General features: G+C 34.0%; 2 protein-coding genes across 3 annotated transcripts; one reads left to right on the top strand and one right to left on the bottom strand.

The window, feature by feature from the left end:
• The first annotated feature begins 1,201 nt into the window (after positions 1-1,201).
• Positions 1,202-20,196, top strand: LOC147501960 (LMBR1-like membrane protein). Of its 2 annotated transcripts, none has more exons than XM_086606949.1 (14): positions 1,202-1,552; positions 1,659-1,735; positions 2,540-2,698; positions 3,323-3,536; positions 3,898-3,984; positions 4,091-4,230; positions 15,268-15,348; positions 16,338-16,402; positions 16,610-16,785; positions 17,373-17,503; positions 17,610-17,694; positions 18,658-18,871; positions 19,095-19,201; positions 19,302-20,196. In XM_086606949.1, the coding sequence occupies exons 1-14, from the start codon at positions 1,385-1,387 to the stop codon at positions 19,821-19,823; spliced, it is 2,226 nt and encodes a 741-aa protein (XP_086463075.1). In that variant the 5' UTR covers positions 1,202-1,384; the 3' UTR covers positions 19,824-20,196. The 2 variants fall into 2 exon arrangements, with proteins under 2 accessions (XP_086463075.1, XP_086463076.1); XM_086606950.1 differs by having other exon boundaries at positions 2,562-2,698.
• Positions 20,197-21,216: 1,020 nt separating this feature from the next.
• On the bottom strand, positions 21,217-21,897 carry LOC147501961 (uncharacterized). The gene has a single exon (XM_086606952.1). The coding sequence runs from the start codon at positions 21,804-21,806 to the stop codon at positions 21,351-21,353; it is 456 nt and encodes a 151-aa protein (XP_086463078.1). The 5' UTR covers positions 21,807-21,897; the 3' UTR covers positions 21,217-21,350.
• Between the last annotated feature and the right edge of the window lie 551 nt (positions 21,898-22,448).

The raw sequence follows: 22,448 nt of genomic DNA on the forward strand, positions 1-22,448 counted from the left end.
AAATTTTGCCTACCCACTATAGATTTTTGAGAAAGCGTAAATATGAGAATTATATTCCCAATCTAGAATTTGTAAACGCTTTGTAAGTCTGTAACACCATTTTTTGCTATTAATATTAATTACCTTTTAGCCAAAAAAAAAAAAATCTAAATATTGTTATTCTTTATTGCGCCTAAGTGTTTTTTTTTTCCTAATGTCTTTTGGACTATTTTCCTTACAGTTCCAAAGAATTCATTTTTTTTTTTCATTTGTCGAATTTTAAAATGGTTTCCATAAGCATATATATTTGTAAGAAGCATATATTTCTAGGCACTTTATTCTTAAGTTCTTAATTTTCCAAAGCTAAATGTCTATGTATTTATTTTTTTCTCCTAAATCAATTTATTAAGCAATCAGTCTTTTGTAATTCCAAAATTTACATGTCTTTTGTGATGGGATTTGAATTGTGTTTTTTTTATACTTTAAAAAAATATGCAAGGAAAACAAAAATTCGACAAATTGGGTGTTATCTTATTTTAGTTTTTTTTTATAGTGACTAGTTGTGGCTCACCCTCACCCAATTTCTTGGATCCGCCACTGCATGTAGGGCAAGGAACGGGTTGGATATGGCTATATCCGAATCCGAAATTTTATATCCGAATCCAACCAGATAACACTAAAAATAATAATAAAAAAAAAAATCCAAAAAATATATCTGAACCCGACAGGCCCAAATCCAAACCCGACCTGAATAAATAAATAGATATAAAAATCAGCTCGAACCCAAATTATTCAGATTCGAGTCAAACCCTACCCGATTCCATGCCATAGTGACCGATTGCTATTTCCCTTAAAAGTTATTTGCATTAGAAATGCTCTTACAATGTAATAATGGATAAAACCACTTATCACAAAAGTAACCAATTAGAGAGTAGATAGACATATGTTAATGCCATATATAAATCATAAATGGTGCTCTGAGATCATTTTCAACTACGGTAACACAGTTAAACTGCCCATCACCACTATTTGTGTGTCCAGTTTTGCCGTTCCAAAATTGTGTGTCAAGTATCCTGAATTGGTATCATACACAATTTTGAAACAACAGAACAGAATTCCAAATCATGCAAGTACGTAACCTCGTAAAATTGACAATTATCAGGCCCAATATTAGAAGCCCAATTAAAGGCATCAAAATAACGAGGCGCGAATCAGAATATCCGATCCATAATCACAAAACAAAATGGGTAAATTGGTACCAAAATGTCGGTGAGTTGTTAGTCGCGTCGAGTGCACCCAAAATGGCTCGCTTTACAAATAATTAAGACTTCTAACTCACGATCCGCTTGACCGGGTCCGTTTCTCTTCTTCAGTTCCACGGAGAGAGAGAGAGAAGAAGGGCGAGATGCTGTTTTTTTACCTGATCTCACTGCCGTTAACATTAGGCATGGTTGTGATCACGCTTAGATATTTCGCTGGTCCAGATATACCTCGTTATGTTCTATTCACCGTTGGATACGCTTGGTTTTGTTCCTTATCAATCATCATTCTTGTCCCTGCCGACATTTGGACCGTAAGCCACCACCCCATCTAATAATTTATATTTATATTGAATTGTTTTTTTTTGGAAATTAGATTAAATTGGCCGATCTTATAACTGACTTTGTTATTTGTCACAGACAATAATTGGTCAAGAAAAAGGGGGCATCGGATTCTTTTGGAGCTGGTCGTATTGGAGTACGTTTGCTCTTACATGGTAATTTAATGTTTAGAATGGAGGAGATCTTGTTATGATTATAATATATATATTCGTATTGCATCTTCGATGTGAGTGTGAACTCTTGTCACGTTATCAGGTGTTGTAACCAGTGAGAGTTGCATTCACTGAAGAGTTCGCACAGGCACAAATTGGCATGAGTTTTTTGTTGTTATCATGATTTCCGATATTTTTTTTATTTGGGACTTTGGGGAAAGCACCTTTGAAATTGAAAGTAGAAGAAATCCATTCCAAATGCTCTTTGTCGTATTTCATTTTATTGTGATTTTACTATATCTAGGCATTTGGAAGTAGAGGGGCAATGTGGTTTTTTACAGTAATACTTTTATCATTTGCGCAAAAGCTTCTTGTGGCTCTGGTCCTTTTTCTGGATTTATAAGTTTACTGTCTGGCTATATCGATAAGTTAAGTTCTGTTCAGCTATATTGAATTATTGATATGAGATCTGAGAACCCTCACGGGGAAAATAGAATCATAGAAAGAGGGTGCTGAAATGTTTATTTGGCCTGTTGCTCCATCTGAAAGTTTTATTCTTTAACTCTATGATTTTGTCTAGTGCTCTTAATCATTTTTACACTTCACTTATAAGCAAACCACCTCCGTTATGGCTCACATTCTAAAGACACTGGTAATAATAAATTGAATAAGGGCTGCATGTTGTACTTTATTATTTTCATATACTGGGTAGGTGTGTTTTTGTATTTTGTCATGTTGTTGAATGGATTTGTATCTGAGTGATACACATATCCTCATTGTTTTATATTATATTATGTCTCTAAGCAGGGCTGTGGTGCCCACTATTCAGGGTTATGAAGATGCTGGAGACTTCAACATGGTAGAACGATTGAAGACAAGTTTGCAAGCAAATTTGGTCTTTTATCTAAGTGTGGGATCTATTGGCCTCGTTGGACTCATTCTGCTCATTACCATGCGCAGACATTGGTTTGTCATTCACCCACAAAATTTATTTTTGTTAGATAAGTAGATGCTTCTTTAGTTCTTTTATATAATTGTATGCTTTTTTACCTTTCCTTTTCTAAAGTAGTTCTTATTGGCATACTTCATTCCAGTTTATTCTCCATCTGATTAAAGTACTTAGTTCCAGGTCATTGTTTTTGGTTCTCATTTGCTAGAATGTTCAAAACACCTCAGGTTCTAGCTGTTTGTTTCATTTTGGCATGCCAGATCAATTAAATTTTGCACATGGCTCTTGTTTCTTTCGTTTTCTCAGGGATTGAGATCAACAGGCAATCTGAGTTTTTCATGTTTTCTCCTTTACCGTGTGATAGATAATTCATGAGTAATGCTCACACAGCTGAAGTTTGAGCTAGTCCGTTCATTGAATTGATTTCCCAATCTAGAACACCATCAGACATCTATCGCAATGGAGGATAGTCAGTTGTCTCATATACTTATTTGGTGTTTATGTTTTTTTTCTGTACCAATAATGTATTTTTTTTTTTCAAAACATGTATCGTGATATTTAGACTGTTCTTCATAAATATGTGCTATTATATTATCTTGTATCCTTTTTGATCTTTTCTGTCTTGATAATGTTGTTGACAGGAGTGGTGGTGTTATGGGTTTAGCCATGGCTTGCTCAAATACTTTTGGGCTCGTGACAGGTGCATTTCTTCTTGGCTTTGCTTTGAGTGAAATACCAAAGAGCATTTGGAAAAATGCAGATTGGACTACTCGTCAAAAAGTTCTCTCCCATAGAGTTGCTAAAATGGCTGTGAAACTTGATGACGCTCATCAGGAATTTTCAAATGCTATTGTCGTAAGTATATTCCTATCACATGTAGGGAATAAAGTATTCGGCCCGGTCCGCCCCCCAACAAAAAAAAAAAATCCATGAAAAACAAAACTGACAGACACAAAAGCGACGAAAGTTAATAACAATAATAGTAGGTTCTTCTTGGAAGGCTAACCAGATCTTTAATTGTCCTTGGAAGATTATGTTCCATCAACTTTTGTTGTGTCTTCCTGTCATCTAGATATGAGAAATTTTGGATTACAGCATTCATAATTGGTTGATTTCTTTATTTATGGATATCTTATTGGTTGCTTTTTTTTAGCTAAATTCTCATGTTGTAGTTCATTTTTGTGTTACTCCATAATATCGACTGTTCTTTCTTTAGGTTGCTCAAGCAACATCGAACCAGATGTCCAAGCGCGACCCTTTGAGACCATACATGGATATTATAGATAGCATGTTACGTCAAATGGTATTCATTTTTTCTTCAAAGTCGTTCATAAGTACTTCGACCAATATTACATTGGAAGCTTCTGATATGTCAAGACAATATGTTGAACGCATCTTCCTTTCTTCAGTTTATAGAGGATCCATCCTTCAAACCACAAGGGGGAAGGTTGGGCGAAAACGATATGGACTATGACACTGATGAGAAATCAATGGCTGAACTTAGACGTCAACTAAGGATAGCTCGGGAGGAGTACTACCGGTACAAAAGGTATACAGATATATTTTTTTCCATTAGGCTTTTGGAATTTTGTGGTCTTATATAAATATCAATACACAAACCTTAAGTCTTGATTGTTTCAATAAAAAATTGTGGTTCGATCATTTTGCATAATTTCTCGGAGTCCTATAATACCATTAAGATACTTACTTTAGAAGCAAACAGGTGCTACAAGGAGTTGTATAATATCATTAAAGAAAACACAATAAATAAATGGAGTTTCTTTTTAAAACTAGGAGGTAAAAAGAATTTTCCATAAATTCCATCCTACAGTCTACAAATGTTTCCTGGAAAGAAAACCTATTGCAGACACTTTGATGTGATTTAAAAGAAAAAAAAAAGGAAGTAAAGAATTTAGGTCTATTGGAAAATTAAAATAACCGAATTGAATACTGATTGTTGAATAACATGAACGCCTTCATACTTGATTCAGTTTAAGAAATTGACATGGTGGATGGTTGCTTGTATGGGATGCAACTGGACTATATATTACATATACTATTTTACTTAACTACTAATAAAACATCTACTAATGCTATAATTTTACCTTGATAAGTGTATTTTCTGACATAATCTTTCACGTAACATCTTTCCATAAAACCTGTAGGAAATCACCTCTCTGCTTAGAATATCTGAATTGTGGTATTTATTGAGCCCTAAAAAGAAGACATGTGGTGGACATGTACTTCCAATAATATGGATAGTTGTGTTTCTGAGTTAATATTGGTTGAAACTTGGAAGCATTAATTGAAACTTTCTATTCAAATGTTTGGTTCATTAAACCAGATAAAGATTGCATTCAATGAATCCAATTGATGGCAGTAATTTTTCATAATAATGACTATTGCAAGAATTAAATACATGTCCTTAAATGAAAATTTTCGGTAGACGCTTCAGTTGGACTACTACCAATCTGCGGCCAATATCAGTGGTCTTTATCTGTCCAAGATAAACTACAATTTTTTTTACGTTGTTACTAGCTCGGACGAATCCTCGATTCTAGTTCGGATGAATCCTCGAGAACACGAAATCTAGTCTTTTTAATAGCTCCAATAGAAGTCACCACTTTCTTGTGGATCTCTCTAATGAAGTGTACCTTTGAGGTATGGGCGTCAAGTTTTTTTTTTTCATGTGTAATCCATCCAAACTTGTCTCTCGAGTCTTTGCAGGGAATGCGATCGTGATATCTTCTTTCGTGCTAGACATGCTGAAGAGTATCACAGTTCTGTTAGATATATGTAATTGAAGATGTTATACCCTTAATGTCATCTTGCATGTTGTAGCTTATGTATAGCTTACAAATGCAGTGATATAAGCATGACCATAGTTATCAAATCGTATATCGTATCGTATATCGTTTGTCATTTTCAACGTATCAAATATCGAATCATATCGTGTATGGTATGATACGCCTAATTTGTTTTTTTTTTATAGTTTTATATGTGCTTGTGCATGTATCTGTAAGTTTTATAGATAAATAGTCTTACCACACACAATACTACTCGTGTATGGTACAAAATGTCATCATTTTCAACGATTAGGCCCAAATTAGTATTAGACATAAAAGGATAAGCTAGTTGTTAGATGAGTAAGCTAGTTGTTGCTTTTGCATTAAAGTTTTTGTTTATCATATCTTAAAACCTTAAATGGCTTTCTAAAGCTTATAAAGGATAAGAAAAAATTAGATAAATCTCAAAACCTCGTTTTCAGATAACAAAATTCGATATTTCATGTGTTTGAAGTGTATCGCTTGATACAAGCTGTATCGTATCGTATGCTACCCTTCCCGTATCGTGCGATACATACAACTTTCGATACAACACTAGTGTGATACGTTTCGATTTGCTTTCGATACGATACATATCGTACGATATTGATAACTATGGGCATGAATACAAGGAATCTGGAGTGCTTAAAGCAGGAATAGATTGATTTGGAATAATCAACTAGATTGATGAAGTTTGTTTAAGTTGTTATAACAGACCTGGTTTCAAAGTCCGCTAGTCACATAACAAACCTGTCCTATGTAGAAAATATTCATTAAGTTCATTTTTATGTGGTTCTTCATAGTGAGCCATGATTTGTTTACAATTATCTCGTGTTTTTTTTAAATTAGTTATTTTTCACATATAGCATGGTACTACTAAAGGCATAAACATGCATATTGTATAATTATATAAATGTGACTGGAAAGAGGAGGGAACAAGTTGGTGTGCTATGAAACAGCTGCGCAGTTAGTATAATAAGTTATGCTAATAAAGTTTTCTCATCTAGGTTTGATTATTACTCTATTTGTCCGCATCATATATTCTTCTCTTCGATGCTATATTCTTACCTTGCGTCATCTGCTACTACAAGTAAATCTACTAAGATGTTTTTGTAATGTTGTTGTTTTAGTGTTTATTGACAAAATATAACATATATGGCTTATAGGTGGAGAATGTATTCATTTATCGACTACCAGTATGTAGATATGTTTTTGTGGTTGGCACATTCAATGTATCTGAATGTTGTCGGTCCTCTAGATGACTGTACTGTGAAGCGTTGTTGAGCGTTTTAGCCGTAGATTGGTCGGGTGGAAGGGTTGGTTCTTGTCCACAGGTGATAGAGTTATTCTTATTAAATCCATTTTTTCTAGCCTTCCTGTCTACTACATATCCCTTTTCTATATGCCCATTAGTGTCGTTGATAGATTGGAATCGATTATTAAGGATTTTCTTTGCGACAATAGGGAAGATAGACATAGATTTCATCTAGTTAGTTGGGAGGTGGTGTGCGTGTCGAGGTGTGAGGGTGGTTTGGGTATTAGGACCTTGCACGAATTTAATCGTGCGTTGCTTGGTAAATGACTTTGGGGGTTTGGGGAGAAAAAAGATAGCCTTTGGAGGAAAATTATAGTGTTTAGGTTTGGTGAGCGAGGTTTGGGCTGGGAGAGCGGTCTCGTTACCATTACATATGGGTGTGGTGCTTGGAAAGACATTCAAAAAGCAGGGGAGTTGTTTCACAAGAATATTGATATGCTTTAGGCAATGGTGATAGTATTCGTTTTTGGGAGGATATTTTGTTAAATGAGAGGCCCTTGTTACAGGTGTTTCCTAGATTATTTGCCTTATTTGACTTTAAATAAGTCTGTTTGTTGGTTCAGGAGGGAAGATAATGGTTCTATTGCTTGGGACCTGGGGATTTATAATCATCTATCTGATAGGGATTTAGTGAAAGTGGCTGCACTCACAATGAAGCTAGATTCTATTCCTTATGTGAGACCAGACAAAGATAAGAGACTTTGGTTAATTGACAAAAAAAGGATGTTTTCTACTAGGTCTTTTTTACTTTAAGCTCCACTCTCTTATTCCTCGTCGCGGTCTTAAAGTCCTTCATAATTTTCCGAGTCAGAGTATTTGGTGTTCCAGGGTTCCTTTGAAAGTTGTTTTCTTTGTTTGGTGTCTCTTTAGGCAAAATGTTGACAATAGATAATCTTAGAAAAAGACGTATCAAAGAGATGATAGTCAACTTTTGTCCTTTGTGCTTAAGGGATGGGGAATCAGTGAATCATCTTTTGTTGTTGTGCCATTTTTCTTGAAGAATTTGGTGTTTCTTTTTTCTAAAACCCGGGGTTTCTTTGGTTTGTCCTAGGTCAGTGAAGAAACTTTTAGCCTCATGGAACTTGAATATCCATTCTCTGAAGGGATATTGCCTCTGGAGTATGCTCCCTTTCGCGATTTTGTGGGGTATATGGTTAGAGAGGAATAACAGACATTTTGAAGACACGTCATTCTCTATATGGAGAAAGTGATTTTGGCCATCAAAGCACTTTTGTTTTTTTGGTCAAAAGTGCATGATCAGTTTCGTCACATTCTTTTCGAGACTTTCGTTTATAGATGGGAGACTATAATGAGCTAATGGGAGAAATGTTACTTTTGTCTTTTGTCTTTCCTTTGTAACTTGTAATATAGGATATCTCATCCTATTTCTTTATGCTTTGGATATATTCCTGTTAGTCAACCTGACAACACCAACAAGGGTAAAACCTTGGAGTTTGATTATATCAGCACCATTGCGAGTTCTTCGCAATCTCCTTCTAGAAAGTCTGACAATACTGGTAAAAGAAAAGTACGATTTGATGATCTAGAGTTACCTTATGTCTATGATAACAGACATAAGTTATTTACCCATCAGAAGCTTCATAGCTTTCAGAAGTCTATTTTGGACAATGTTATCAATTCTTTTGACCAAAATAATAAGAGAAGTATTTTCCAGATCCTCAAGATTACTGCTAAATATTTCAGCAAGATTAACCAGAATTCAATCAAGAGTTGGTCTGACTTCAAAAGAAAGTATAATAAAGCCAGTGATTTGAAGAGATCATTTGATTGCGTTCTTGGAGTACTCTCTCCAGAGACTTCTCAGAATTCTTTTGGAATAAAGCCAAAATATCCCTTTTATCACCATTACCAGAATTAATTCAGAATCTCCCTCCTTCACATTTGCAAAGATGGATTACTAATTGGAATTCAATTGTTTTGGGAACTTGTCATTTAATTGTTAAAGGTAGTGCCCATATCACTCAAGGAACCCACAACATGCATCCAAATCTCCATAGCTTCCTCCCTAGTCCCTACCACATTTTGACAGTATTTTCAGGCTGGAAATATGTATCTAATTGATGAATTGTTAGAAATGGGATTTATTAAATCTATCACAATCAATACAGATGTATCTTTGGAAGCCGGAGCTAATAATAGGACATTCCTGGCTTTTCCTCTTGTTCAAGCCATATAAATACTATGATGAAATGGTATGGAACTGTTTACTGTGAATTTACCACAACTTGCCCTGAATATACAGAATATGAAACTTATCTTTCAGTACATTTGGTCCGAATTTACAAGCAGAGACCTTTTGATTTAGTAAAGGCTCTTACTCTTAAGGAATCTAAGGGAAAATTTCATACTATTACTTCAGAAGACATAATCAGAGAAATGGCGGGAATTCGTGCCATTGGTCTTCATCAGATTAAGTGGTCTATCAGATATAGTTCGATGCAAAGGTTTCCAAGGTTCACTCTTTTGTTTGAATCTGATGGATTTCTAATCCAATCTAATCCAAACAGAATCATTAGACAATTCTAATAGAACCAAATTCTATGAACAATTAAGCAGAATGAGTTCTTTGGCACTTAGCCCTTCTGCTTTTGAAATTTTCAAGCTTATTAATGAAGAAGGACCTTATGAATTCCTTAATCATCTTGGTTATCTTTCCTCTGAGTCAGAACCAGAAGATGTGGAAGAAGATGTCCTTATCCAAGTTGCTGAGAATCTACGTACCCAACTTGGCACTCTTGAACATAGTGGCAGACATCATGGCCCATGATACGGACCAGAAACAGAATCAGCATTATTTTGCTTTGGATTCTTATCCTTACAGTGGGAATTACAATGCTTTGTCCAAGTGGGACCCTTGAGAAGGACATCCTATTTTTGCTTTTCTCCCAAGTCAAAAGTTGAATAGGATTTAAGCATTATAATGGATTCTTATCCTTTCAAGACATAAGTAAAAGACAAGTATGCCTTGTTTTGGTGGCCCAGTCGACTGCGACTCCTTTAGCACACGTAGCCACTTCCTGTGCGGACTCTAAATTCTATTTTGAGATCTGACTAATATAAAAGGGATATCTCACCCTTGTTGAGGAACATCTTTCATTTTAGCTTTCAATTTTCTCTTTGTTTTGAGTGATAAGTGTGCAATCTTTTCTCCCCCCCTGTAATATAATTCCACAATATAAATAAAAGTTAAGTTTAATCAAGTGTTCTTGCTGCTGACTGATCATTTCCGCATTAATCAGATGTTTTACCAAAGAAAAAGAGAGATCAGGTAAAATACTTGATTAATGCGGAAGTGATCAGTCAGCAGCAAGAACACTTCGATAAACAAACTGAACTTTTATGTATATAGATGGATGTTTATGTTACAGGGGGGAAAGTGAGAGCACACTTGACTTAATACAAAGAAAATCGAAAGGTAAAATAAAAGATGTCTCTCAACAAGGGTGAGGTATCCCTTTTATACCAGTCGGATCTCAAAATATAATTTGGAGTCCGCACAGGAAGTGACTACGTGTACTAAAGTAGTCGTAGTCGACTGGGCCACCATGACAAAGCATACTTGTTTTTTACTTCTGTCTTGAAAGGATAAAAATCTTTATAATGCTCAAATCCTAGTCAACTTTTGACTTTGGACAAAAGCAAAAGGTAGGATGTCTTTTTTAGGGGTCTCTTTTGGATAAAACATTTTAATTCCAACTGTAAGAATAAGAATCAAAGGCAAAATAATGATGATTCTGTTTCTGGTCCTTATCATGGGCCATGATGCCTACCAATATGATTAAATATGATCAGGAGTGCCAAGTTGAGTGCGTAACAGCTCATAAATTTGGGAAAGGAAATCTTCTTTTCCTTCATCCTGTTCTGAGTCGGAAGTAAAGCCACCTAAATGAGTAATGAATTCATAAGAGCCCTCTTCATCAATAAGTTGCCAAGTTTCCATAGCAGATGGGCTAAGTGCCAAAGAACTCTTTCGGCCCAATTTTTCATAAAATTTAGTTCTATTGGAATTATCCAATGATTTAGTTTGGATCAGAAATCTATTAGATTTAGACAAAAGAGTGAACCTTGGATTCTTTTGTGCCGCAATATATCTAATAGACCATTTAATCTATTGCAGACCATTAACACAAATATCTGCCATTTCTTTGGATCTGTCTTCAGTGGTAGTAGTATCAAACTTCTCTTTAGCTTCCGAAAGAGAAAAAACCTTTGAAATATCAGCCGGTCTTTGTCGGTAAATTCGGACCAAATGAATTGAAGGATAAGTTTCATATTCAGTATATTCCGGACATGCTGTGGTAAATTCACAGTAAACATCAGAATGCCATTTCATCATAGCATTATCTATGGCTTGAACAAGAAGAGAGGCCAAGAATGTCTTGTTGTCAGCTTCTGCAAATAAAGATACCGCTGTACTGATGGTAATGGATTTGATAAATCCCATCTCTAACAGTTCATCAACTAAATACATATCCAAAAGCTTGAAAAACTGCCAAAATGTACTCGGGAGAAACACATGCAAATTTGGATGCATGTTGTGAGTTCCTTCTGTAACCTGAGCAATGCCTTTAATAATTAAAGGACAAGTTCCCAAAACAATTGAATTCCAATTTTGAATCAATTTATGATAATGTGAAGGGAGAAAATTTTGTATTAGTTCTGGTAAAGGTGATGGAAGAGATATTTTGGCTTTATTCCAAAATGTTTCTGCAAAGTCTCTGGAGAGAGTACTCCAAGAAACGCAATGAATGAATCTCTTCAAATCACGAGATCTATTAAACTTACTTGTGAAATCAGACCAAGTTTTAATTGCTTTCTGGTTATTCTTGCTAAAATATTTAGCAGTGATTTTGAGGGTCTAGATAAGACTTCTCTTGTCATTTTGTTCAAAAGAGTTGATAACATTGTCCAAAATGGACTTCTGAAAGCTGTGAAACTTCTGATGTGTAAAGAATTTATGCCTGTTATCATAGACATAAGGTAACTCTAAATCATCAAATCGTACTTTTCTTTTACTAGTATAGTTAGACTTTATAAAAAGATTATGCGAATAACTCGCAATGGTGCTGATATAATCAAACTCCAAGGTTTTACCCTTGTTGGTGCTGTTAGGTTGACTAACAGACTCCTAGGAATAATCCCAGTTAGGGAGGCCTATATTGTCCTCAAAGTTGTTGCTATTTCCAACATTAGCAGTATCCCGTAAGGATTCAGAGGCCACTGGTGGTTCTGAGGGCTGTCCATATAATGGATTCTCCAATGAATGGAGCATTTTGGATTTTGTAAAAGACATTAAATAATGTCTTAGATGCACATGATATAAATCCCGGAGAAATATTCTCTGAATAATAATGAAGAGTATGTCGTTTCCAAAATATTTGGATACTCATGGGAACATCTGTTTGTGAATTATATTTCACAATCTTGGCTCTTTGTGTCCTGCAAAGAAGAAGAAATAAATTCGAAAACCAAAGGGTGATCCTTGAAGTTAGTGTAAATACCATACTTATCAATTTTATTAATAAGAAGAATAGTATTTAAGAAAGGGGTTCTCAGTATAATTTGCTGGGTAAGATTTTTTATTAATAAAAAGGATAGAGGTATATTAACCTCATTTTTACTAATAGTAACCTTAGTCAATTTATGCTGAATTGACTAGCACTGGCCATAGTTTGAGTAGTAGTCTTAAAATATTTTTTAGGAATTAATCCTTCTTGGATGCAATTCATATCTACACCACTATCAACTAAAGCAATATAATCAGTAAGAATATATTCTTTGTTAATAATCAAAGTTATAAAAATATTCCATTTTATGGAAAATATAGTGGAAATAAAATTGCAGTGTTGAAAATTGTTATCTGACTTTTCTTCTGTGACTTCCTTGAATTGGTGTTTCTCAATCTGTAACACTCTTAGTTTTAATTGAAGAATCTCTTTGTTAAGATTGTACCCTTCAGAGGGATCAACAATATCATCCTTAACTGCTTTAAAACAAGTTTTAATTAACTTTAGCTTAGTGTCAGGGTTAGTAATAGTATCTATAAGATCTAAAACAGACTGATGATCAGTGGTTAAAACATTAATAGTCAAACCATTCATCTGTAAGATAGCTTCCATACTATCACATGTTGATTGCAACATGTTATATTGACATGGTGATTCATTATCTGAAGAACTAGAATAAGGATCATCATATTCATTTTCTGATTAAGAAGAACTAGTATTAAGTAATAACTTACTTAATTGTAATTTAAGATCTTCATCAATCTCTAAATTATTAAGTTTTTGTTTGGTCTGGCACCTATTGACATAATGACCAATCTTTCCACATTTCAAACAAGTAACATTATTTTTCTGATGTGGATTATTGTAAACTTCTTTATTAGATTTCCAATTTTTATTGAAAGACTTTTTACGAGAATATTTTCTCTTGTAAGGTCTCTGGGTTTTATGAGGAGAAATCTTCTTCTTCCTCTCAGGAGGAATGTCATAAGCAAATTGCTCACAAAATTCTCCTAACTCTTTCTTACCAGAAACATTCTGTTTTTTAAACTGATGCTGTAGCTTTAAATTATTACAAAGGCTAAGACCTTCCTGAATGACATGATTAATAAGACTTCCATATGTATGAGAATCATAAGGAATGTTAGATCCTCCATTTAGATCTCTAAGCTTTTTCCTAACATTTTCTGCAAAGAAATTAGGGAGACCATCAATAAATTTAGATTTCCAATACTCACTATTAGCATCATGTAATTGAAGCACTTTGGTTAAGAATACATCCTTATACCATCTAAAATGAGATAGGAATGGACATCTAAGATTTTGGAGAAGTTCTATATTCTTCTCAGTGGTCATACTTTCTGGGCCCATAAAATGATGGATAATAGACAAACATAAAGTATAAACATCATCTGATGTAGATACTTCCTGGTTTGCTTCTGAATTAAACTCCGACTTAGTGGAGTTGAAAATTTCATATAAGCTGTTACAATAAAATGAATTCAAAGCTAATTTTTTGTGGTTGTGAAACACTAACCATAAAAATCATCCCCACAAAATTTTTAGCTCATTTGGAAACCTCTAACATAGATAAAAATTGTCGTCATCTTTAAAAAGAAATCTAACGATTTAGAAATGTCGAGTTTTTGCAATTATTTTTTGCTAATGTTGGAGGTTTCCAAATGAGTTTTTATGGAGATGATCTTTACATTGAGTATATCATATCCACAAAACATTGGGGTTGAATTCATTTTATATTATAGGTGAAGTTTTACCTAACGTTACTTATTTTAAGTTAACTTAAGTAGCTACTTTTTTAGAGAATGACTATATATATATATATATATATTATATTATATATATATATATATATATATATATATATATATATATATATATATATATATATATATATATATATATATATATAATATTATATTATATTATATTATAATATATATATATATATATAATATATATATATATATAATATATATTGAGAAGTTCTATATTCTTCTCGATTGGTCATACTTTTTTGGGCCCATAAAATGATGGATAATAGACAAACATAAAGTATAAACAGCATCTGATGTAGATACTTCCTGGTTTGCTTCTGAATTAAACTCCGACTTAGTGGAGTTGAAAATTTCATATAAGGTGTTACAATAAAATGAATTCAAAGCTAATTTTTTGTGGTTGTGAAACACTAACCATAAAAATCATCCCCACAAAATTTTTAGCTCATTTGGAAACCTCTAACATAGATAAAAATTGTCGTCATCTTTAAAAAGAAATCTAACGATTTAGAAATGTCGAGTTTTTGCAATTATTTTTTGCTAATGTTGGAGGTTTCCAAATGAGCTGAAATTTTATGGAGATGATCTTTACATTGAGTATATCATATCCACAAAACATTGGGGTTGAATTCATTTTATATTATAGGTGAAGTTTTACCTACGTACTTATTTTAAGTTAACTTAAGTAGCTACTTTTTAGAGAATGACTATATATATATATATATATATTATATATATATATATATATATATATATATATATATATATATATATATATATTATATTATATTATAATATATATATATATTATATTATATTATATTATAATATATATATATATATATAATATATATTATATATATATTATATATTATATTATAATATATATATATATTATATATATTATAATATAATATATAATATATATATAATATATATATATATATATATATATATATATATATTATAATATAATATATATATATATATAAAACTATACTTTACCGGTAAAAAAAAAATGGTTGTACTGTGAATGTTAAATTGCTTGTGCCACTGATAGCTACATTTAGTTCTTGTTTAGCCAGTTTCACGTTGTGTCTGACCTCTCCATCTCTTTCTCTTCAGTGAGTATATGAACTTTGTCATGGAAGCCCTTGAGCTGGAGGATACTATCAAAAACTATGAGCGCCGCGATGCAACCGGATGGTTTGCTCTCACTTTTATGCTTTTTTTTATAGTCTATTTATGCCTCTAGAAGTTTTCTTGAACAAATTAGCATTGGAGTATCAAAGAGTTTCACTCCTTCCCTATGTTTTTAGTTTCTTTGTAGTCTCTATATGGCTCTTTAATTTTCTACCAACTTTTTGACATTCAATGTACCAAAGAAATCTATGTTTGAGATTGAAATGTGAAGTGTGTAGAGAGAACAAAAAAGATATATTTTACTTAGAACTGTCAGTATATTTAATGCCTGAATGTTAAAGCGTATATATTCAATTGTTAGTATAACAGTATACTAGTATACTAAGATCTTTCTTTCAAAGAGAACGTTCAGTCTTTTTTCAGTATGTCTTAACCTGAATGACTGAGTGTACAAGCACAGTTTTTATTACAGGAACTTTTAGCACTTATAAAGTAATTGGACTTCTTTAGGCATTCTTAGCAATAACCCAGTCTATGTTGTCAACATATGAATCAGTATTGCAGAAAGCTCATTGTTGCTTAGAAACCATTAATATACTAATATGTGCTAAGAATGGCCAAATATTAGTATACTAATATATACTAATACAGTGTCTTCTTGTCATCAAAACCTAATCAGCGGTATTGAGAGGGACTGGAATTCTAAAATCCCATACATACATACATGTGGCCTACATTCGTATGTATTTCTGTGTGCGCATGGGTGCTGTGATAGGCAAGTACTATGTTGTGTAATTTGTCAACCCGACCCTGTGAATCTTATTTGTGGGTTTTGGGGAACCACACGCTGGGACTATGTAACGTGTCATACAATAGAGATCATAATTATCCCCACCCATCTTTCAGTTTATCCCTAAATGGTTTTAAACTTGTAATATGTGTAAATATTCGTTTACTTTCTTTCCCTTTTTTCAGGGATACGGTGAAGTCTATTACTCCTAGATACTGATATCTTATGGAACTTCTTTTGTTTGTTTTTTCTTATCTCACAGGAAGTATATTTCAACCTTTCGACCTGTTCGAACTGGAAGAGTAGGATCTCTTTTAGATACGATAGGTAATTGCTTTAATAGTTTAAGATCTTGTACGAACAACTGTATGGGACATTAAACCATCATATACAATAAAATTTTATTCTTCAAAGTGATGAATGTCTGAATCGTATCAGTTAATCAAGTGTCATAATTTATGAATTAATTTCATTCATGGCGTGTTTGGATGTCCAGCCTTACTGAATCTTGAAAATGATCAATGAGTCTTGCAGAGTTGGTCTGGCGATGTATACTCAGAAAGCAGATGGAGAAAGTCCTTGCTGTCGTACTTGGTTGCATGTCAGCTGCTATTCTGATAGCAGAGGCTACCATTTTGCCGAGTGGGGTGGATTTGTCTCTTTTCTCCATACTTATAAATGCTGCAGGAAAGCAAGAGATGCTTGTGCAGGTAATTATGGAACGAAAATTGTTCATGTCAAAGTTCCATTTGAAATTTATACATTCGAGCTTGTTGAATAAAGAGGTTAGCTGAAACAGAATATAATATATCATCAAAGAAAATATGTTAAAGTTGGACAACGTCAGATTTGTTCAAGGACAAGTCTGTGCGTGCTTCATTTAGGATATGTGCTCTGCGCAGTCTAACTAGCAAAAACTATATATTAATAAGCACACCTTTTATACTGTTGGTAAGTGATTACCTTGATTACTGAGTGTATAGCTCTCTCTCAACAAATATGTACCTGTACCTCTGATGTATATGTGTACATTTTATTCGGAACCAAAAATCACAATAGAGAAGCATGCCTTTGTGTATATCATGGTCTCATTGATTACATGAACTTCTTGTTTAATGCGCTGGGATTATCTTCTAAGCCTTCGTTTATTTTTTACCCTTTAAGAGTAATAGCAGCTTCTCACCATTTACTCTCTTTTGTATTTTAATAATGTGATACCAAATCTTAAATTTGTTTTGCAATAGCTTTTTGCCCTGTGCAAATTGTTTTTGTGATTTAACTTTGACTTGTTTCGCAGATAGCTTCCTTTGTACCTCTGATGTATATGTGCTTGTGCACATATTATTCCCTGTTCAAGATTGGTATGTTGATGTTTTATTCATTGACACCAAGACAGACAAACTCAGTAAGCCTGCTCATGATATGCTCGTAAGTTGTTCCTTTTAGCTCTTTGGGTTCATCGTAAATTTCATTTTATGGGTAGTCCATTCAAAGTGAAGTTTGTAATCTAAATTCCTTCCGACATCTTTGCTAGGATGGTTGCTCGATATGCACCTCCAATTTCATACAACTTTCTGAATCTCATTCGTCTTGATAAGAAGAAAACAATATTTGAAAAGGTGACCCTTCTATTATCTCAAATATTGCTGTTGGGTCTCCTCTTCTGCATATGTTGATTGATGACATTCCCATACAGAGCATCGTTTGGAATTTATTAGCAAGTATAATTGTAGTAGAAACTGAATGATTTGTTTACTTAGATCTAGCCAGAAGTGTAACATGGGAACATTAAGAATATTTTGATACTTAATTTTGTTTTTGATTAAATTGAACATGGAAATTATTGGCTCAATTTCATGTGTTTGCTAGACAAACTCTATCATGCAATTCTCACTCTATACTTCAATAAATTATCACTCTGTCTTTGACCTTTTTTTTTCTGGTCTGTGTTTTCACGTGCAAACTTTGAATCTCTTTTTGACTGTGCACTCAGATGAGTTTGAATGTCAGTCCCTATGCCAAGTTTTTCACATATTTGCCCCAAACTGTTGTGCCTAATTAGTCTGGCAACAAATCAATAAAATGATTTCTTTGTACAATTTATTACCTATTGTTTTGACTCGAATTCTAGTGGATAAGAGATAGAGGGAAGGAAGAGAGGGCAGGACCCCAAGAGTGGAAATAAGACCCCATTAAAACAAAATTCATCTTATCTGTAGGCAAGGGTGAATCTGTGAAAAGACTGATTTTCCATTGCAGATGCATGTGCTAAGGATATGCCATTGTCTCATCAGCTTGGCACATCATCATGCATCTGCATGCCTGGCCTCTTTGACTTTCATGGAGCCTGTACAAGCGTGCAATTTTTCTTCTTTCTTGACCTCTAAACCTTAGTAATTATCCTGTTCAAGTGATCGCCTATACCAGTTCTTGCTACTGGCCTTCTAGTGCTGCAACATGACATGTCCAATTTGCTATTGCAAGCAGCTATATGGAACTATCAAATTGTATTTGGTCTATTTATATGTCAATGCACTTTAAATGTTCCTTTAAATGCTGTAACACAGTGTTTATACGTGCAGAGAATGGGGAATATTGACGATGCTGTTCCTTTCTTCGGGCAAGGGTTTAATAAAATCTATCCCCTCATTATGGTTATATATACCCTATTAGTTGCAAGCAACTTCTTTGACCGGGTTATAAATTTTTTTGGAAGCTGGAAGAGATTTACCTTCCAAAGTGAAGCTGTTGACATGGATGGTTTTGATCCCTCTGGCATCATTATCTTGCAGAAAGGTTAATAATACTCCTTTGTCTGGATTATTTAGTACATATATACTTGCACATCTCTTCTAGTGAGATCCGGTTTTTTGCTATAAATTCAAGCTTCTTGACAAATGCGCTCCTAGGCATGTTGAGTTTATTCACATTCTTATCGTAATGTGCTATTGGCTGCTATGACTACTATCATTAATTGGCTATTGAGTTTTATGTGTTCATTGGCTCTTCTTTTTTCCAGAAAGATCTTGGCTTGAGCAAGGGCGTAATGTTGGTGAGCATGTTATTCCTTTGGCAAGGAATTTTAACGATGCAAGCATAGATGTTGAGGCCGGACGCAGTGATATAGTATGTATTCTATGCCTTGTTACTGAAAGTCGATGAAAGCACAATTTCTTTCTTAGAGTATATATGAGTGTCCTATTTTAAACCTTAAAATGTTTTGCAGGACAAGGGTGTTCTTGAAATGAAAGCAACAACCAGTGTATCCAAGGAGAGTGGAAAAGGTAGTCAGTCAAAACCTTCAAAAGAAGTTGCCCGAAAATATGGCACTAGCAGAGAAGATATTGGAAACAAATATGCGGCCATAAGAGAACAGCAAAGTAGACAGGCATCCAACAGTAAACCAACAGAGAAGAACATAACCTCAGCTACAGTCTCACTGCTTAAACCAAGCACCTCGCCAAACCAGTACAGTTCTACAAACGTAATAGGCGGGCCATCTTCTGGATTAGCCTCTACATGGGCATCAATGAAAACTGGTTTTCAGAGTTTCAAGGCTAATATGGGGGCTAAGAAGTTCATTCCCCTCAGCCCTGCTCAGGATTCAAAACTTATGTCTCAGGTCTCCTCGTCTGAGTCCCTGGATAATATATTCCAGAGATTGAAAAAGCAGCCTGCTGTAAACCATGGGGATATCAGTAGTGACGATGATGGCGACATGGATTTAGATTTTGGAGCTACCAGCTAATGCTAGGTCTGTTCAAATTAAACAAAGTTACTTGAGGCCGAGCGAAAATTGGCATCTGGGTATCAACTTCAGTCTTGTAAACCCACTAACCTTACATGAGCCAGGAAGGGTTCTCCAGCTTCACAACATTCATTGGTAATACGATCTGCAGACGAGGAAACTGTGCTATCCGAAATTATCGACCATCAAGAAGTATATGTATGGAAAGACAGCATAGAAACTACATCAGCGACGAACAAAATGAGACATTGTAGAAAATTTTTGTTGTATAATTACCATTACAAAAAAATGTAACTCAGCATTTGTTACCTTTCTGGATTTGAAAGTTGAGGTTCAGTGATTTTCTTCATCAGTCGAATGGGTTTCTCTCTAATGGCATTTACGTCATTGTATTGCTTCTAATATCCCCCGATTGGTTTAGTGCAAGTTCAAAGGCTCACTTTGTTATGAACATGCACTTTGACAGTAACGCCTGGATTCTGGACTTGGTCTAATTTTCACTGCATTTAAAACTTTGTAGTATCTGAATAATTGTTGAGATGTTATGGTCGCATCGTTTCTCAGAAGTCAGACAACACAGGATTTTTTTGTTTTTGTTTCGATAATCAGACACACAGTTCTTGCACTTTCTACAACTACAGCTTATTTTCACCCTTAGGTTAACTAGTATTACCACCCCCAATAGATGGGAAATTATCCTAATTGGCTGGGGGGGGGGGGGGTGGACTTTGTTAGCTAGCAAATGGATAAATTGCCTTGTTATGTGCTGTATTTTCGTATAAGTTTAAAATAAAATATTTTTTAAAATCAAATGAGGGACTTTTCTATTTACTTGATTTTTCGTTGTCATTTATCTAAACGGAAATATTATATCTTTTTCGGTTTTTCCAGATTTTGACTTTGAGCTATAGGAATTACGCGTACTCATGTATATTCCGAGTAAATTCCTATGTTCACTTATTCTGGTATATTCCGAGTAAATTACGCGTACTCAGCTATAGAAGGAAGATTGGAATAAGACTTGTCTTGTCCTACCCTGACTACCAGAACATGACTGGTGATCTATTCGCAGAATTAGTGTAGAAACTATCTGAATTCTGTTCCATGAGTATGCTTGAATGGGTCGTTTTTTTTTCGAGAATCATGCTTGAATGGTGATAGTGAAATGTGAAGTTTCAATTCCCAACAGTGCGTTTACGCAGGAGTCAGGACCTTCTTGTTAAATATAAAATACGCGCTAAACCATAATTTCTCACAGTGAAAAAGAAAAAGAAAAAGAAACTGGTCTCAAGAATCAAATTCAATAGATTTCCGATCATGAAACAAGAACATCTTACTAGCTAGGTGGAGGAAATACATAGTCAAGTTCCAAATAATCTATAAATGACCAGTGTACATAAGGTATGCATTTTTTTACCATCACCACCATTTCTATACTTGTAAAACTAAATCTATACATGAAATGAATGTATACGAGATCGTAAGAACTTATAAGAGAAACACATAACTTCCATTAAATCAACTGGTTTATGCTTGTGTTTCCTTCATAGTCTTGGAATGCTTCAAGATCTCTTTAACGTACTTTCTTTTTCCACTTGTTCCATGAATCAATCTAGACCAGAAGCTACTTTTCTTCTTCTTATTCCTTCTCTCAACAACCATGTCGTCTACTCTTGTTCTTGCAATAAAAGCCATCGACTTACTTCTCACAAGTCCATCATCGTCTTTAATCAAGAAAGAAATAGGACCCTTCATGGATGTTGAACCGACACGATAATGAACTGGTGAAGAAATATAAGAAGAAGAAACTGAAGAATAAGCAGAAGAAGATAAAGAAGAAGAACATGAAGAAGCTGTAGTGATCTTATTATTACGTGAAGTAAGTTGTGCGAGTCTCTCTCTTAGACAAGCTGAACATACTCCTGGTGATTGCCTTTGCTTTGGGTGTTTCTTGCATCTTATATCTGTTTCTGACCACCCCATGAATTTGATCTTTTGAAGCTTGAATGAACTCAACTTTGAACTTTGCACCCTCGGTGATCTGATATCTTTTTCCCTCTTGGTTTCCTTTCCGCTTTATTAACTCATATATTTATAGACTCATGGGTATTTACATGAGGTTTACGTCTTTCGACGATACTTCATTTTTAAAAGTCATTTTTTGACTAACTATGCACTGTGACATGACCGAGTCTGATTCGAATAGGCTGAGTCTAATGAGTGATATGGACGATTCAAATATTAAAAATTGGATAATTACAAGAAAAAATAAATTATAAATTGTTATTATTTTGTTGGATAATACCTCATTGTATAATTGTATACGAGTATGCGAACCGTGCTACGCATCGGTATTTTTTCAAATTTTTAAACCTATCGCTCTAACATCTCTCTGATAGTATGATTTTTTGAATTCTAGTTATAATCTAAAAAATAATATAAAAACATTAGGAGGGGTTGAATATAATTTGAGTGACGTGAATGAGGTTTTCTAAATTATTTTAAATAATATGAATCTAATTCTAATTTCAATAAAGTGAGAGAGTTTTTGGTAAATTATTTAAAAAGGAAGGAGCTGATTAGAATAATTAAGGGAGGTGGTTCTAAAATCATAAAATAGAGAGA

Source organism: Coptis chinensis, chromosome 4 (assembly GCF_015680905.1).
Source record: "Coptis chinensis isolate HL-2020 chromosome 4, ASM1568090v1, whole genome shotgun sequence".
NCBI classification, from domain to species: Eukaryota; Viridiplantae; Streptophyta; class Magnoliopsida; order Ranunculales; family Ranunculaceae; genus Coptis; species Coptis chinensis.